This window comes from Bubalus bubalis, chromosome 10 (assembly GCF_019923935.1).
Source record: "Bubalus bubalis isolate 160015118507 breed Murrah chromosome 10, NDDB_SH_1, whole genome shotgun sequence".
Lineage (NCBI taxonomy): Eukaryota > Metazoa > Chordata > Mammalia > Artiodactyla > Bovidae > Bubalus > Bubalus bubalis.
The window spans coordinates 39505781-39524605 of NC_059166.1; the positions used below are offsets into that span (position 1 = coordinate 39505781).

General features: G+C 38.1%; 1 protein-coding gene across 1 annotated transcript in view; it reads right to left on the reverse strand.

Moving 5' to 3' along the window:
- Positions 1–2329: 2329 nt before the first annotated feature.
- TBX18 (T-box transcription factor 18) overlaps positions 2330–18825 on the reverse strand; it is a 30038-nt gene continuing 13542 nt past the window's right edge. The window contains exons 5-8 of the mRNA XM_006054743.4: positions 18508–18675; positions 13644–13708; positions 6922–7016; positions 2330–5316 (exon numbers count right to left, since the gene is read on the reverse strand). Of these exons, the coding sequence (XP_006054805.3) occupies positions 4592–5316; positions 6922–7016; positions 13644–13708; positions 18508–18675 (1053 nt within the window). The 3' untranslated portion in view covers positions 2330–4591. The remainder of the gene's footprint in view (positions 5317–6921; positions 7017–13643; positions 13709–18507; positions 18676–18825) is intronic.

Consider the following 18825-nt stretch of genomic DNA (forward strand, 5'->3'; position numbering starts at 1 on the left):
GGATGGCATCACCGACTCAATGGACATGAGTTTGAGTAAACTCCGGGAGTTGGTGATGGACAGGGAGGCCTGGCGTGCTGCAGTCCATGGGGTCACAAAGAGTTGGACACGACCAGCAACTGAACTGAACTGAACTGATAATTATTTAACTTATTTCCAAACTGAAACAATTTTATACCATGCAATTAAGAGCATCATGAAAAGGAAATTAACATCTTTTTCTGTTCAGTATAAACTAGCAAATGCATTATTAAGTGCTGCTGCTAAGTTGCTTCAGTCGTGTCTGACTCTGTGCAACCTCATAAACGGTAGCCCACCAGGCTTCCCCGTCCCTGGGACTCTCCAGGCAAGAACACTGGAGTGGGTTGCCATTACCTTCTTCAATGCAGGAAAGTGAAAAGTGAAAGTGAAGTCGCTCAGTCGTGTCCTACCCTTAGCGACCCCATGGACTGCAGCCTACTAGGCTCCTCCATCCATGGGATTTTCCAGGCAAGAGTACTGGCGTGGGGTGCCATCGCCTTCTCCATTATTATGTGCAGCTTCCTTCAAATAATAATGTATAAAAGTATGTCTTACATATTATAACTAAATAAAGCACAATTCCATTTTTAAAAGTTGTAAGTAATCCAATAAATTTTTAAAAATTCTGGTACTGTAATGTTCTTTATAAAGATATATACCTAAATATTTTTATAAAAAGATATCTTTTGGAAATATATGTATATCCAAATACATGTACATATCTCTGAAATTCATTTTTATAAAACTATTTTTGTTATTAAGCTGAATATTTTTTATACACCAAGGTTGTCTATGAATTTGAAACTGAAAGGGCTAGTTAAACTTCTCATCACAGACACTCCTTTAACACATAAAAAACTGAGATCTAAAGCGGTTACATTTTGTCTAAAACCATGATTGGGAAATCCATGGTTTGAAATCAGGTTCCCTCATTCTCAAGGAAGTGATGATCTGCTTCAAACTTCCAAAAAAAGAAAATTCATGATTTGAAAATCTATCAGCATGTAGATGGATATTAAGGTTTATCAACCTCTGTTGGATGTTTCTATATTTGAAATATATATATACACATACACACACACACACACATATGCATATATATTTGTTCATTTCCCCCGACAATGTTTTTAAGCTTTGAGCTCCCAGAAGGCTGTAATCATGTATGCCTACTTTACTCTTCATATAGTCAACTTCACCTGCAACTTCTTTGAGCACCTATTTTAAGGAATGATGATTAATGAGATTAAAACACAATGTGGTAATGATTTAATAAAATGATTTAATTTCCAGTGGAAGAAACTCTCCATGTAGATGAGTCAATAAACTCACCATGAGGACACCTGGCAGGGTTACACTTTGAAATAGAGGATTCTTTACAAACCTGTCTAATAGAAGATAGCATCAGCATAGCATCCACCAACTCTACCATGACTCCTGAAAAAAACTTATGAAATTATTTTTAATGGCTTTACACCAGACTTGGTTAGTGATCACTCTTCTTGCACCTCCTCCTTCACATCCAAATCTTCTCAGAACTGCCCTACTCCAAAAATTACTCTCTTCTCTTAATCAAACCTCCAGTTATCTCCAAAACTTCTGTGTTATCTATTTCATACTAAGCTGTGAGTTGCTAATAGGTTTATGTCTAGGGAGTGAGGTCTCAAGAGGAATTCACATTTTAAAAGTTGGGTGCATTCTGTTCAAAATTCCACTAATGTAAAGTGTGTGATCCACTGCCATATCAGCAGTACTATGCCCCAACCTCCTCTGGGGGCCACCAAAGTCTCCTGACCCCCCTACATTCCAGAAACCAGGGGTCAGCAACTGGGTGCCCTGCTAGAGAAAAGCTGTTGACCTCTGGAAGGGAGCTTGTGTGGAAGCAAGTGTTAATTTTCAAAATGTGACTGGTTGTGATAGCAACAACCTCACCTCATCACAATGTCCCTTGGAATGTTTTCTGGGCAAGGGGTCTAAAAGTGATCTGTCATCACTGGTCAGTGGTACAAGTAGCTTATTCTTACATCCTTGCCCTTCCCCCTTGGACCCAAAACAAAACATCCCAGTCTGCCTTCCTCTTCTTCTCACATTTGAATTTTCATGTGTTCACCATTTGTCAGGGCTTCACCTTCAATGACATGGTCAAGGCACCAAGAAATTATATTTAACACATGAAAAATGAATACCAGGCCCATGTCCTCATGCCTTGTAATTGTAAGCTACAAAATTTGTGTTTGGAGTCTGCATGTGTATGCCTATTCTTGGAACAACGTTTATAGACACTTTAAATGATTCCTCTTCAAAGCCATAAAAGGGTTTAGTAACACACTTTAATATATAATTTCTTAAGCATTTTTTAATAAAATACAGATATATAATTATAATTATCAATGCTTGTTATGTCATTTAATATAACGATAAAAGGCTAGTCTTTGAAGTGACATGATTAATATTTACAGTAAAACCTAAAGGAAATAGCACTTGTACAATACTGCTGATCAAAAGGAAAAGATTAAAAATCCTCCTCGTATTGTGGTGTCATCTCAAATCACAAAGAGCAGAAAGGAAAATTCTCATCTTATTAATATATATAGGAATAGATCATTACTTTCCATGTTTTCTCAAGTTGGAAAACTCTCTTGTTCTCCTGAAATTATGCCAGACTCTGAGGCTGGGATATGTTCATAATAAGGACTTTTCCCAAATCTTTATCTATTAATACCATACACAAACATGTTACATAGATCTACTTACTGGAAATATGTCATGTACCTTCACACTAATTTTAAATTTAAAGATCAATACTCACTTGATGAACTGTTAGAGCATCCATGAAGAAATTTATCAGTATGTATAAACAGAGTCACATTGTGTGAAAATACTGTTCAAATAGTAATCCCCCTAAATATATAATATCCATGCTGTTTTAAGGTAAAGAAGCAAATCAGGAACTACATTCTTTCCCCATCAAACTAAGGATAGGATAATGCCATTCTGTTTAGCACTGAAGAAACTCCACTGCTTTCGTTTGACAAATATATGAAACGTAATGAGTCAATGTCCAGACACAAAGTTTTATTCTCAACAAATATATGGTAATGCTCTTCATCTTGCATTCTTAATTTTTCCTATTAATCTCATTTTGTGCTATCAAAGTTACTACTTGTTTTGAAACCATGTGCACATTATTTGGGGGAATTTTTTAAAAATAATGCTTTTCTTTTTTTTTCAGTTTCAAGGCTAAAAATGATGTTGAGGTTAAAAGTTTTACAGCTCCTTTATCATAATTGGTATCTTCCTCCTTAGTCTTCCAAGAAGGACTTTATAGTAATGGGTTTTGGCCTTTGCACTGCAACCCCTAAAAGACAGATTGCTGGAGATAACCCCCTGAAATTCCTTACAGCGCTATTTAACACCATGAAGACCTAGAATCTATCTGTTTTGAAAAAGACTCAGACAAAGGGACAAGGTTCAGGGAGGGGAGAGGTTTCGATTTGCAGGAATTTTCGAGACATAAATAAGTAGTGTAAATGCCTTTTCTTTTTACTTCTAGATCATGGGTCAGGAATCTCAAAGCAAGATGGAAAAAGAAATCTGAATGAAAAAAACCACACTATAAAAACCTAAGGCAAAGCAGAAAATATTATTCCTCTTGATTTAAAAAGTTAAGACATTTTTCATTGGAATCAAAGTATTTGAGGTGGATTTATTTTCTTTTTGCCATTTCAGTCATAGCATATATTCCTTTTCTGGTGAAAACTGGAATTTAAAATATTTATTGGTATACTTGATACTAAATAAAATGAACCAAGAAAGTCCAAAACACTGGAAATTTATTCTCTGCATATGAATAAATACCTCTTATATGTCCAATGGAAAGTGAAAAAATTACAAGCCTCTCTATCTTCTTTAGGGAAATAATTATTATGGATTATGAATTTTTACAGGACCAAAGTCACCTAATAGATGTGATAAATAAGAGCAAGCAGGAACACAAAAGCTAATCCTTCGTGATTACAAATACCTCAGAACTATTACTGAGACTTCAACTGGCTTTTGCATCTTAGGTTCTCACACTGTGCCCAAGAATAACAAATTGCAAGACTCTGTGTGCTGGTTACTGCTGGTTATCAACACTCAAGTAGGAAACTGTGTAGAGCATTTTCCTGATAAATTAAGTTATACGTCTTAGTCTGGTTAGTATCATTGCCAAGTTTTAAGTTTGCTGTTTGTTTTTTTTTTTTTTTAAGTATAAGAACTTTGGTTAAACATACTATATGATGCCAATACTTGTGCAACTGGGGAGAAAAATAGAGGGAGGATGTGGTTTTGTAGGCTGCAAACTCCACATGCCACATACAGTATACATATATACCATAGCTAATCACAATCTCACCATGAGGAAGTCAAAACCCTCAGTGAGCCTTCATTTTCTATTATATATACATTTTACAAGCTACTTGATAAGTTTCTTTTCATATTGCTTTCCAAAGTGAAAAAAAAAATAGTAAAAGAAAACAAAGAAAGAAAATACTTTAGCTGGATTCGAATGCAGTTTAACTTAAAGGCTTCATCAGACCATATGTGCAGATACTTGAGATGATGAGAGAGTTAAGCTTCCTAGGGTCCTAGAGTCAAAGAAACTCTGCTGACCCCCACTGCTAAGCAGGTGCACGCCTTCCACGGGGGGCAACATCTGCCGATCCGTCATGGTCCCACTCGGTGAGGACCCCAAGAAACTTCCTTGGGAAGAAACAATTTTCTCAGGACTGGCAGCCAGTTTAGGGGATGTGGAGAAGTTATACCCATACAAGGCACAGGGGCTGTGTAATCTGAACGTGTTGTAGGAACCCTGGTGGGTCTGGTTAGCAGCAAAGGCGTTGCTGGGGGGTGAAGGCATGATGTACTGGAGCTGGGGAGACATCCCTGAAATCTGCATGGACAAGCTGGTCTGTGGGCAGCTGAAGGTGTCTCCATCCGTGCCACCCATGGACATGTTCACCGAGGCACTGCTGCTGACGCCCACGTAGGAGGGAGTCCTGGGAGGGGCGAAAGTCTCCCCTGTCTGGTTGGTGAGCCTGTTGTAGGTCTCAGCCAAGGATGTGCTGTATCGGTTGAGGGTGAGGCCAGAGCGGGCGCAGGCGGAATAGTCAGCTGGGGCCAGACCACACAGCTGGCTGGTGTTGGGTCCCAGATGGAAGGCAGGAGATGAGCAAGCGGAGCCGGACAAAAGATGAGGGTGGGTGGCTGCAACACCATTCCCAGAACCTTGGAGTAAGGTAGAGGAACCTGTATTTCCTACAAAAGAAGTTGAAATGTAAAGAGCCTCTTTTCCTTGCAATTTTGTACACATGAGCTAGACGCGACTTGTTATATGGAGCAGGTACAAAGACAAAAAGGAGATGGTCTCCGCTCTCAGGAATTGTAATGTAATTGAATTTAGACTGAATGACTTTAAACACAGATACTCTCAAAATTTTCAAGAAAAATTATCTCCCCAAGGGATGGTCTTTTTTATTTATTTGTTTGCTTTTTATTGTTTTTGTTTGTTTATTTGCAAAAGGTATTAGCACTCTACCACATCAATTTTTCACATTTTCTCCCTCAATTAGTTTTCTCAGAGTTTTCTCATTATTTTGTAATAAACATTACAAATATTGACTTTCCCAGCAACTTAAGAAAATATAAATTTCATCTTACTCTGTAATTTTTTCCAGAAGTATAACTATCACCTCACTTCTACCCACTTTTTACTCTTTTTTTCAGCAGAGTTTGCTCTGGATCGATATATTTTCTTGCAAGAAAAAAGAAGGAATTCAAAGGAAAGATCCAAACTGGCCAGACCCATCCTGTCTCAAACGAACTGGCAACCTCCCACTGAAAGCTTCTGTGGGTCAGTGACTACCACGTATGCAGGGCTATTACAATAAGGCAACAGTCTCAAACTTCAAAAATCTCATTTCCAAACAGAAAGCGGTTTGGTGAATCACATGCTAACCCAAGAGCAGAGGTCCAACAGATAAACAGTCCTGTGAAATAGAGAGGGTGTTTAACCCTGCCTCCAATCAATAACAGTGGTGGCAGCTGATCGCCCCCCACCCCCCAGATTTGCTGGCAGATTGATGTCTGCAACTTGATGGAACTTAGGGAGAGAAGAGAATTCCAATGGGCTGGACAGGTTGTAAAACCTTCATTGCTCTAGAGACAGTGTTTTATATAGCTTCTCAAAATAATCTAAGAGCCCAATCTACCCAATGATAATTATCTAAAATCCTAGCATGCTAAATTCTCATGGGGATGCCAGGCAGGGTCAGGAATTAAGTGCAGGACTGAGTGCAGGATTGGGCTGTGAGTCCTAGCTACCCAGTAGAGAAGGAAGCATCATCCTGTTCCATGCAGCCTCTTTGAGGAAACCCCAGCCCTGGGCTTGTTGGAAATGCTCAACAGTGATCTCAGGGAAGGCTGCCTCAGTATACCTGAACTTCATATCATAAATCAGCAGGAGAAACATGCCTAGAGGCAATTCAGTTGAAGGAAGTGAAGAAAGAAGGGAGCAAAAAAGGATGATCTAGGACCAATATCTATAATTTCTTGTGAAGTACACCAAGTACCAGGGCCAACTAGTCTACCTCTAATTTTAAGGAAAAAAAAAAAAATTAAAGGTGAAATAAAGGTCATGAAATACATAAACAGCCTAAAACATCCAAAACTTAACTTATGACCACACTAGCCATTTTCCTGGCCCGTACCTACACCAGACACAAAAGGGAGGGATCTTATAATAGAAGGATGTTGGTAATGACGTAGCCATTAGACAATAGTAATGACTTCGGCATTTTGCAGTGCCTGAGCATCTAGGTAGGAACTGACCATATCTACGACCCAGGAGACTTCATTATTTACCTTGCTTGGGAATTCCAGGGATATCTTCAAAGGTGAGGGTCCGTAGTGAAGGTCTCCAGAATGCATATGACTCCACAAGAGCTTCCAAACCCATTCTAAATGGAAGGGTCAGGACAGGGGACGAACACAAGAAGCCAAGTTAGGAGCAGTTGGAGTTTTCACTCGTAATAAGCTGCTCAGGAAACACCACTGGTGTTGACAGTGCCTCCCTCATTGGCAGGTTAAAGGCTTGGCACGGACACACACCAAAAAAATGGTCTGGAGATGAGCCACTATTCTGTCACCAAGAGCACAGAGGATAGAAACTGCCAGCAGGTCCTGTTAATATTCTCTGAAAAATGAGCTGATGTCAGGGGATACAAAAGCTGTCCCCTGTGCTAGGAAGACAATGTGAAGACCATCCATCCTGGCCGCCCTGAGTCCAAGGCTCTGTGTGATCCGGAAGCACCCTCTTTCCCTGATACATTACTACTCCTCTGATGAGGAGGGCTCTGCCACAAAAGTTTGCTCCCACAAAGAGGCATTTCTACCAATCGTTCAGTGCCTTGACCGCCAGCCTAGAAGAGCAGTCATCCAAGGAAAATTCACTTCTTTCTCCGAGGCATGATCACCACACCCAGGACAGCCAGGGAGGGCTCAGGGGCAGCAGCCCTGAATTCTCAAAACCCAGCTTCCAGGAGGACCACAGCAAGGTGATCTCATAGGGCGCTAAGGTACACAGACCTAGTATTAGCATCAGACATTATGGTAAAGCCTCTACATACACTTAATGAATGGACACAAAGAGATAGGATAACTTCATAATGGACTATCCACATGATATCTATAAATTTTAAAACATGGCTGACTACTCTAAATACACACAAAAATGTATGCGTCTCCTACCGTAACTGATTCAGAGTCTTCCTTATTGTATATCAGATAATTAAGTCCTTCAGGTCCTAGAAATGAGTTCCTTCACTCAACTAGCACCTTCTCAAGGCCTTTCCACTTTTCCCTCAACCATCTCAGCCCTAATCAATCTGTTAATTCAGGTAACATTATGCTTTCCATGAAATGCACAGCTTTGCTGAAGAAAATGCCTGATTCCTGAGTGTCACACTATACAAGGCCACCTCTTTGAGATTGTCAGATACAGTTTTAGTGAATGCAGATAATCTGTGTTTAATGCAAATTTAAAGACAGGGAGTATGATTAACAGCTTAGACTCCATGTGATAGCTGCTGTTGATTCCCTGCATCTCCAAGTCATAACCTATGAACTAGGACTAGAGAGACACCCCCATCAGAGTCACACCTCCTATACAACATGGTGAAAACTCCCGGGAGACCCAGAGTAAGTGACCTGTGCATACAGATAAAACCATCTTCCCTTACTTGCCCTGGGCTGCACTGAGCATGAAGAACAGAGTCTGGCTTTGGATGGAATCATTGTGCCCCAGAGATAGGACTAGTTAGTGCTCAGGACACTGGATTGGGGTCAGGAGAATTGGACTGTGACTATAACCCTCTAATATTGAGTAAATGTTTGGAGCTCCCTGGACTGCCATTGCCCACAAAGTGAGAACTGGAATACAAAGTTCTGAGTCCTCTCCTAGCCCTAAAGTTTACCACTAAGCAATTTACAAACCAGACATTGTATCTGTGGCTGACTACAAACCAGGTCTAAGAACACTCTACTCAACAATATTTTATGTAAAGTATTGAAGGGAGAAGTTTGGCAGCTGTATCAGTCTCAAAGCCCCACATAATCTGCAGGTTGCATTTAATACTAGACTCATGAATGCTGTGTATGCATGCATGCTAAGTCGCTTCAGTTGCGTCCAACTCTTTTTGACTCTATGGACTGTAGCGCACCAGGTTCCTCTGTCCATAGGATTCCCCAGGCAAGAATAGTACTGTGGGTTGCCATGCCATCCTCCAGAGGATCTTCCCAACCAGGAATTGAACTCACATCTCTTACATCTCTTGCATTGTCAGGCAGATTCTTTACCACCAGCACCACCTGGGAAGCCCCTCATGAATGCTGGGTGCTGTTTATTCCATTACTTTAGTTTAGCTTGTACTAATACTCAATTTTTTTATGACTTTCTAGAAACAAGCTTTTTTAAGTTATAGAATTTAGGACACAGTTTTGTCCTAAACTGTTTCGTTAAACACAGATGAATTTTTGTACTTACAGTTTTAAATGTTCAGAATACGTAAGTAGTCCTGGAGGGGCCTCAGGGGGAATTTACTAAGAGGCAATTAATGAATATTCACAGGACTTAGAAATGTGTTAACCGTGGAGATGAGCATCAGTGCATTATTTGCTTTAGCGGTGTAAACTTGACTATGGTTCAAATACAAACCCATACTCCAAGTTCTTAGGGAGAAGTTACTAGTCCTCACAAATGGGTAACCCTCAGCCTTAAAGAGATGCTCTGAAGGTTACAGATCTACAAGTGGTCTGATTTGGACCTACTGATATTTTTCTTGAGGCTGCTGTTTCACACTGCAAGTTCCAGAAAGGATTTCAGATATTTTGCAGGAAACAGTTATAAAATATTTATTAGCTGAATCTGGACTTTAAAAAAAAAAGTCTTCATTTTCCCCAGTAATGGAGACTTTTCCCGTCTAGTTAAAGAAAAGATAAAAGGCACCTCCTGCAGGAGTGTAGCCAAGGCGATAATTTATACAAGATGCCTTTGAACAATTTCCACATTTTATCACCACCCTAATTTATGCTATCAAATAGCCGAGTTTATTTAGTAAAATGGTTATGTTTTTTCCTAAAGTATTTAAAGAGAAGAAATTTTTGTACCTTCCTGAGTAAAAGATTTTATAGGGTCAACCCTAAGGCCTAACTGAAGAATGAAACTATTCTCAGCACATAAATTCTCCTTCACGTAACAAATGTCCTGCAGGAGCGCTTTTAAGGGCTAAAGCTACTGATTTCTATAAAATAGGCTGTAGGACCATAAATAGCCAGGAAGGTATAATTTTTAATTAAAGCAAATTGTTTTATAAAGTTTAAAAAATCACAAGTCCAAGTTTATTTCTCGTCCTGCATAATTTATTTCATGTATAGGGAAAAAATAAAAACAGAATGTATATTAAAAAGTAGTAACAGTACATCAAAATCAGGGGTCTTAAAGAAATATTTTGCACTTTTTCTCATGGGATTTTTCCTCTATTAATATATGAAAACATATTACCCCTTCCCCAAGTCCTCAGCACCAATGCACCCTCCTGATCTTATAGATAACTTGGGCTCTTTTTTTTTTTAATTAAGGAAAACAATACGTAAATTAGAAATCTTCAAAGCTTACCACATTCTCTCTTTTCCATAAAAGTGCCTTTCGCATTTATCAGTGGAAAATGTTAAAGTATTTAATACTGATTCACAGATATTTAATATTGAGTCACAGATATTTAGCATTCAAAAATAAGCACTGAAGAGTTTGTCTGTCATAAGCAGGAGAATTCATTTTAATGAGAAAAAAAGTGAAACTATTCATTTCACCAAGAGGGAAGCTATATATAAGCTCAGTAGGTTTTTTCCTATATTAAGGTATTATTTAACCAGTTGGAGTAAAATAAAAATTTGAAAGTTTAACAACCTTTTAAAAAGTGTTAAGATATAATTCATTATTTTTTGCATATCTATTAAAAACTTTAAAAGGTGTAGAATCAGGAAATAAACACTAGCCAGCACCATGACTGCAATGGCTTATACCCCTTCAACAGTGAAAGGAAAGAAAAATTTCTATTGAACCTAGCATTTTGACCTCATAATACCAAACAAGAGACTTAGTGGTTTATTTTGACCAATGCCCCTGATTTTTTTTTTTAACTGATCCAAAAAAAAACCAAAAACCCACCTTTTAATTGTGCCATCTTACCTAAAATTCTTTTTGAAGCCTTGCAATATTGGTTGGCCAAAAATTCATTTGGGTTTCTCCATTACATCTTATGGAAAATTATTCTGAACGAACTTTTTGGCCAACCTAGTATGTATCTATCATCTCACTTCCATTTACAGGCTTATGCACTATAAATACTACCCAAAATACATCTTTAAAAATGTTTAAGGCTATCACTTCAAAAAAGAACTGACAGTAATGTACAAAATGATAAATATAACTAACAGTGCTCTATGTTATATAAGAAAGTTAATTCTATGTGTTCTCATCATGAGGAAAAAACTGTTTTTCTTTAATTTATGCCTATATGAGATGATGTATGCTCACTAAACTTATTATGATAATTGTTTCATGATGTATGTGAGTTAAATCATTATGTGGTACACCTTAAACTTGAGCAGTGCTGTATGTCAATGACATCTCAATAAATGTAGAAAGGAAAAAAAAAAGACAGTGTTGAAGCCATGTGACCTCACAATGTCAACAGCAGTGAGGTCTTTGCTAGAGGCATCCTACAGGAGAGCCTGGAATTAGTCCTGGCAGTATAGTCACATGGTTTCCCAGGTGGCTCAGTCAGTAAATAATCTGCCTGCAACGCGGGAGGCCTGGGTTGGATCTCTGGGTTGGGAAGATCCCCTGGAGGAGGGCATGGCAACCTACTCCAGTATTCCTGCCTGGAGAATCTAAATGGACAGAGGAGCCTGGCAGGCTACAGTCCATGGGGTCGCAAAGAGTTGGACACGACTGAATGACTAAGCAGAGCACAGTATAGTCTCAAGTCTCAGTACTGCCTTCCTGGAGTTTCAGTGAGTTTCAATAAATTCATTCTCTGCTTAAAAAAAAAAAAAAAATAACTGAAAGCCATGCAAGGTTCTTAAATAGATAAATATTCTGCTATCAGAAAAGTCACAAGAAGATTTCATCAAAGTATTTGTCAAGGTCGAAAAAGGAGTCATCCCAGGGGCTCCCAGTCACCTCACCAATAAGCATCTCAGTTACTGATTTATTCAGCTTTCAGAAACTCCTCTGAAAAGCAATGTTAACTAGGAGCTAATGTAATGATGTAACAAAAGCCAAGCAAAGTTTTTCTCCACATGGAAAGAGACATCTAAAACAATAGAATAATCTCAGTACAGCAGACGTATGGTAGGAACACCCGGAAATCTTCCTACAGAGTAAAGGATTTCAGACAGAAGCTGCATTATTAGTCAGTCTTATTGATCTGCCTGCGCTAAACTAGAGGGTATTCTACTCTCATACATTTAAGTCCTAGAAATGACAACCCACTCCAGTGTTCTTGCCTGGAGAATCCCAGGGATGGGAGAGCCTGGTGGGCTGCTGTCTATGGGGTCGCACAGAGTTGGATACGACTGAAGCAACTTAGGAGCAGCAGCAGCAGCATTCAGTCAGTTCAGTCACTCAGTCGTGTCCGGCACTGTGACCCCATGGAACTGCAGCACGCCAGGCTTCCCTATCTATCACCAACTCCCGGAGCCTACTCAAACTCATGTCCATCAGGTCGGTGATGCCCAGTCCTCATAGTACATGGTGTTTAAAAGAACCACTGCATTACCAAAGGGGGAGGGATAAATTAGTGATTAGCAGATACAAACTACTATATATAAAGCAGATAAACCACAGCGTCCTACTGTATAGCACAGGGAACTATATTCAATATCTTATAATAAACCACAATGGAAAATAATCTGAAAAAGAAAAAAAATAAATAAAAGAGCCATTGCACATGAAGATGAAATCAAGTCTTTCTGCAGGCACATAAGTTTATTCTGAGAAAAGGTCTCTGTCTATACTTACCTTGCTCAGCCAATCATCTGAAAGAACTGAAAGTCTGGACTTCTACGTGATTGTTTTCTCTCTACAATTTTAAGTGTAATTGTTCCTAAAATAAGATAATTGAGGGTTTCGACCTCATACAGCCACAGCCTATCAATACCAAGTTTTTAAGAAGTATTAAAATAATGTCTGGAATAAAGTGATAAAAATGTCTCAAATACTTTTTAAAAACAAAATGCTTTTCAAAACATTTAAGTCAAAGTCTTACGCAGAGAGGGCATCTGGAGAACGTTAGTCTATTATTACTATCAACAGTTATAAAATATTTTAGAAAATGTCACACCAACTCTATTGGAATAGAATCATATCAATAAATTCAAAAACTCTTGGCACACAGACTAAGGAGATCTGCTTTTTGATAAAGAGTAATAGAGTGGAATTCATTACTGTAGCTCTCCCACTTAGTACAAACACCATAAAACACGACACAGAAAAAATAAACAAGTGTGTGGCTGTCAGTAGAGCCAAGACAAATTTGGAAACTAAAGAACATCAGCTGTCTTGGCAGTGGGGAGTAGTTTCAAATTCTAGTTGAAAATCTGAGTGAACAAGAGTCTCTGTCATATTTCGAAGACAGATCAATACATAGTTGTGACATTGCTAAGCAAATTCTAAACCAAGAGCAGATGCAGACAGTATTTTGACTTGGGATATTAAAGATCCTGGCTCTGGAGGCACAGGTTTCTACAAAGCCCCTCCAGAGGCAGCATGCACTGTACACCCTGAGAACTTCTGTTTTCACCCCAGCATTTCACATCAACATTCAGCTTAGAAATGAGTAAGCCACAATGATGCACCCAAAATAAGTTATATTCATGCCTCAGTGATATTAACAAATTTAAACTTTATAAAAAATGATTTCAAAATCACATAAGTAAATTTAACTATTTACTTTGTAGTGGAAAATTCACCATAAAAATCAAATGTATTTATCACAGCCAGAATGTTTTTAACTAAGACTCACCTATTACGCCCGGAGTCTCGGAAGCCTTTGGCAAAGGGATTCCTATCTATCTTCAGGCGAGTAATCTGCAGAGTAGAAACAAAAAAATCACATCAAATCTTAAGATAAAAGCCAAGGGAGGTTATAAAAAATGGTAGTGATGGAAGAACTATAAGAAACTCCAGAATCAACTGTCAGAGGATTCTGTGTTCTTCTCCCCTGTTTCTCGGGTATTTTATTATCTTAGCAGCAAAGCTACAAGAATATTTCAGAAGTCATCTAGACATTCATTTGCTATGAAAAGAACATTTCCCTACTTCTATCCAAGCACTGTAATAAAGTTTGCTTTGCTATTAATATCCCTAGAGAAGGGGATTCTGAATTGTCTGTTGATAATTGCCCTTCATTTGACAATCTCTTTAAAATTCTTCCCTTTCTTAACTCTGTGAAATGTGTCTGCTTCTTTTGCAGTAGTGGTGATGGAGAACAGCTAATATCCAACTTCTATTTAAGTAGAAGTATACTTAAATGTTGTTAATGTTCTTCAGAAATAGGCAATATATACTCCTTGAACATTCCTGCCTTCCGTTTTTCTTTGTCTCTCCTCAAATCATCTTTACAGATCTCATCTCTGCTTTCATCTGTGGAGTCGTGATCTGGTCAGAGCACTACAGTGAATGTCTAACCAAAGGTAACCATGACTTGAAGGTTTTAATAAGATTCAATCTTATACACATAGGAGAAATAAATAATAGCTTCATTTTAACTACAGCTGTAATTTGTTGACTTATAACTAGATTTTTATTCAGGAAGATCCCAGGATATGAGGGAAAATTTTTTATAAGTGGTCTAATCATCTCCATTATAAACAATTTTTTTTAGTTATACCATCTTGGAATTGACACTAATAAACAACATCCCATCTGTTTCTGACCATATCTCCATCTTGCCCAGAGAAGTTTATAGCCTATTTTCTAAGAAGCACATCATGCTTTGTTTTCTGTGTTCCTTGGTTTAGTAGAATCTACTAAGTTCTAATTGTGACATTTTGGTCAAGGACAAATGAACACTGCTGAATGACACTAAGGCAAAGAAAGGCATCTCTGGAGAGTCACCTGAAGTCCCCCTATATCATGTTGTGTGCACTTTCAGCCATCTGCCAATCAGCTTTGCAACACCTAAGGGAGGTGTATTCCATATGCTACTATCTTAGTTTGTGGATGCTGCTGCTCAGTTGCTTCCGTCGTGTCTGACTCTGTGCAGCCCCATGGACAGCAGCTCACCAGGCTCCTCCATCCACAAGATTCTCTACGCAAGAATACTGGAGTGGGTTGCCATTTCCTTCTCCAAGTTTGTGGATGAAACTACATTATAACAAGATAATGTAAGGGTCTGCTAAGTAATTCACTATGTCTATCACTCTGCCATTGAAAGAATTCTTTATAATTCATTATAGCTCAATTATCTGTTCATTTAAATAATGCTTAAAGAAGACTTAATAACTTAAACATTCGTTTAAAACAGTATTTTAACACAGTGGGAAAGGGGAGGGTGGAATAAATTGGGATAGGAATATTGACATATATAAACTACCATGAGTAAAATAGATAGCTAATGGGAAGCTGCCGTATAGCACAGGAAGTTGACCTTGGGGTTCTGTGATGACCTAGAGGGGTGGGATGTTGGGGTGGGGTGGGAAGGAGGTTCAAGACAGAGGGGATATACACATATACATATGAGTGATTCATATTGTTGTACAGCAGAAACTAATACAACCCTGTAGAGCAATTACACTCCAATAAAAAAAATTAAAAATAAAAAAAATAAAGTACAGGGGAAGAAGTTTAAAAAAATATTTCTGAGCTATAAGTAAATGGAAAAACAAAGCAAAAAATAGTATTTTAAAAAAGAGTTTACAGCTATTACAAAGAATGCATTTGAATCAGTTCTAATGAAGTGGATGAAACTCATACAGAGCGAAGTAAGTTAGAAAGAAAAACACCAATACAGTATATTAACACATATTATGGAATTTAGAAAGATGGTAACAATGACCCTATATGCAATACAGCAAAAGAGACACAGATGTAAAGAACAAACTTTTGGACTCTGTGGGAGAAGGCGAGGGTGGGATGATTTGAGAGAAGAGCATTGAAACATGTATATTATCATATGTTAAACAGATCGACAGTCCAGGTTCAATGCATGAGACAGGGTGCTCAGGGCTGGTGCACTGGGATGACCCTGAGGGATGGGATGGGGAGGGAGGTGGGAGGGGGGTTCAGGATGGGGAACACATGAACACCCATGGCTGATTCAGGTATGGCAAAAACCACCACAATATTGTCAAGTAATTAGCTTCCAATTAAAATAAATAAATAAATTTTTAAATAAAAAAAAATAAAAATGAGTTCAGATTTATATCATGGTGCTTGTTTAAATACATTGCAATCACCAGCATCATTATACTGATATCACATCTATTATGTGCATACCATGTATGCTATAATATGAGTTTTGCACATATTATTTCATTTAATTCTCATAGCAACTTAGATGTAGTTATTATCCCAGTTTTATGTTTTCTTTTATACTGGCTTAAGTTTTTTATGATTATAAGGTTACTCAGCTATAGGACTGGACTGGGACCCCAAGTTTCAGAGCTTATGCTGGTAACCACCAGGCATGGAAGCCTATCAATTTCCCATAAGTTCTTCAAAACACAGCTGGGAAGTTAACAAAAAAAAGAATAACTACATTTTTCATGATCAATTTCCTTTCTTCCAACTTTTCCATCCTCTTAACTGATTTATCAGCATTTGTGAATTGGTGTTAGTCGCCAATATGTATCAAAAACCCACTGTATTTTGTTTATTGTATAACAGAGGCTTGGAGAAAATACATGTTTAAAATAACATTTAATACACAGTTAATTGGATGCGTAATTCAGAGAGAGACAGAGAAGAAAGATTAACAGGGTTGTTTAAAAGGTACCAAAGGTACAAAATGCCTCTTTTCTCCTTACACATTGTATTTTTCCTGAAAAAAAATCATTTTCTATGACTGATATATTTTAAGAATATATTCCTGGGACTTCCTGGTGGTCCAGTTGTTAACACTTTGCCTTCTAATGAGGGGGCTTCTGGTTCCATCCCTGGTTGAAGAGGTAAGATCCCACATGCCTCACAGCCAAAAACACAAAACATAAAACAGAAGAAATATTGTAACAAAGCCAATAAAGATGAAAAGGGAGCGTGCATGTGTCACTTCAGTTGTGTCCGATTCTGTGTGACCCTATGAACTCGAGACTGCCATGGACTCCTTGTCTATGGGATTCTCCAGGCAAGAATACTGGAGTGGATTGCCATGCCCTCCTCCAGGTAATCTTCATGACCCAGGGATTGAACCCACATCTCTTACATTTCCTGTATTGGCAGGTGGGTTCTTTATCACTAGGGCCACCTGAGAAGCCCTAAGGGGCTATACCTTAAAAAAAAAAAAATCTTAATTATCTCCAGCCCTTTTAAAGGTTAATTTCATGTTCCCTCCTAAAAGCCTACATAAAAAGTGTGACAATGTGAGCGTGAGAGGACAAGACAGCTTGGGTGGTGTCACCCATGGATGAGAGCAGAAGAGCTTCTCAGCCCTAAGGGAGAACTCATAGGGCAGGGTTCAAATCTCCTAAGAAGATTTAAAACAACAAAAAAAACAAAACAGAGACCTTAAAGCCTTAGATTGTTGACTGAGATGTATATAAATGTCAAGAGAAGTGAAAATCTAAAATAATGCTGCTGACCTTTGAAAATTAAAAAAAAAAAAAATCTACCACAGACCACATTGTTCCACTACATTGCTATTTCTTATGAAAACTGGCCAGAAAATTGCATGGGTCAAATAATTGCCTCCATTCAATTTTCCACCTGCTTGATACAGCCTTAAATAATGACATATATTAATGCTCACTTATAGAGAAAAGAAATATTTCACTTCTCAAATTATTTCTAATTTAATGAAAGGATTACTCCACAATTGCTCATCTCTCAGACAGTAAGGGTATGTATAACTCTCTATCACAATTAAAGAAATAGCACTTTTGTACATATAAGAAGGATAAATGATTCTGAAATACTTCCCCTAACACATGGATGGCAGCTTTAAAATAAAGTGAGCTGACAAATCTCATGTCCTGTGATACAACTCACTTTCATATTCTACGGGTCTATTTCCTAGTCAGTAAACATGCTTTCTAATTTTAATTATGACATCAGGATTCAATGTCTCAAAATGGAAAGTAAACCTACACTGCCAGTCATGCTGGTCTGAAGAAATCTTCACTAGAGTAGCTTTACAAGGGCATCTTGGATAAATAATTATTACTACATATGCAGGCATGCTAAGTCACTTCAGTCATGTCCGACTCTTTGCAATCCTATGGACCATAGCCCACCAGGCTTCTCTGTCCATGGGATTCTCCAGGCAAGAATACTGGAGTGGGTTGCAATACCCTCCTCCAGAGGATTTTCCCGACTGAGCAATCAAACCCCTTTTGTTATGTCTCCTGTGTTGACAGCTGGGGGTATACGTGTGTGTGTGTGTATATATATATATATATGTATATGTGTATATATATATGTATATGTGTATATATATATGTATATGTGTATATATATATATGTATATGTGTATATATATATATGTATATGTGTATATATATATATATACACACACACACACACACACACACACACACACACATTCTGGATGTCATACATGGCAAGCACTTTATGACCATTCTTAACTTTTAGATAGAGTGAAAAAGAGAGCTAGCTTTTAATCTGCATATGAAATTAAAAGTCTAGAAAGATTCCAATTCTGAAAACAATACCTGCTGGTTCTGATAGGCGGTGACAGTGGTGAAAACAGTTTCTGGAAAGGAAAATGCCTTCACTCCCTCTCCAGATGGAACAGGCTTGATAGGAGAAAGATCATCCCCACAGTCTTTACGGATGATGTGGACTCGCGGTTGGTATTTGTGCATAGAATGAAGTATAATCTATATCAAGGAAAGAGAAGGCAAATTTGTCAGCAACTTCTACCCAACCTCAACCCCTGACTAAATACTGAATGTGTAAAACAAATCCCAGTTAGAAATAAAGATACCCAAGGCTGTGAAAGTCCCAATTTAATAAAGTGTATGAAAACT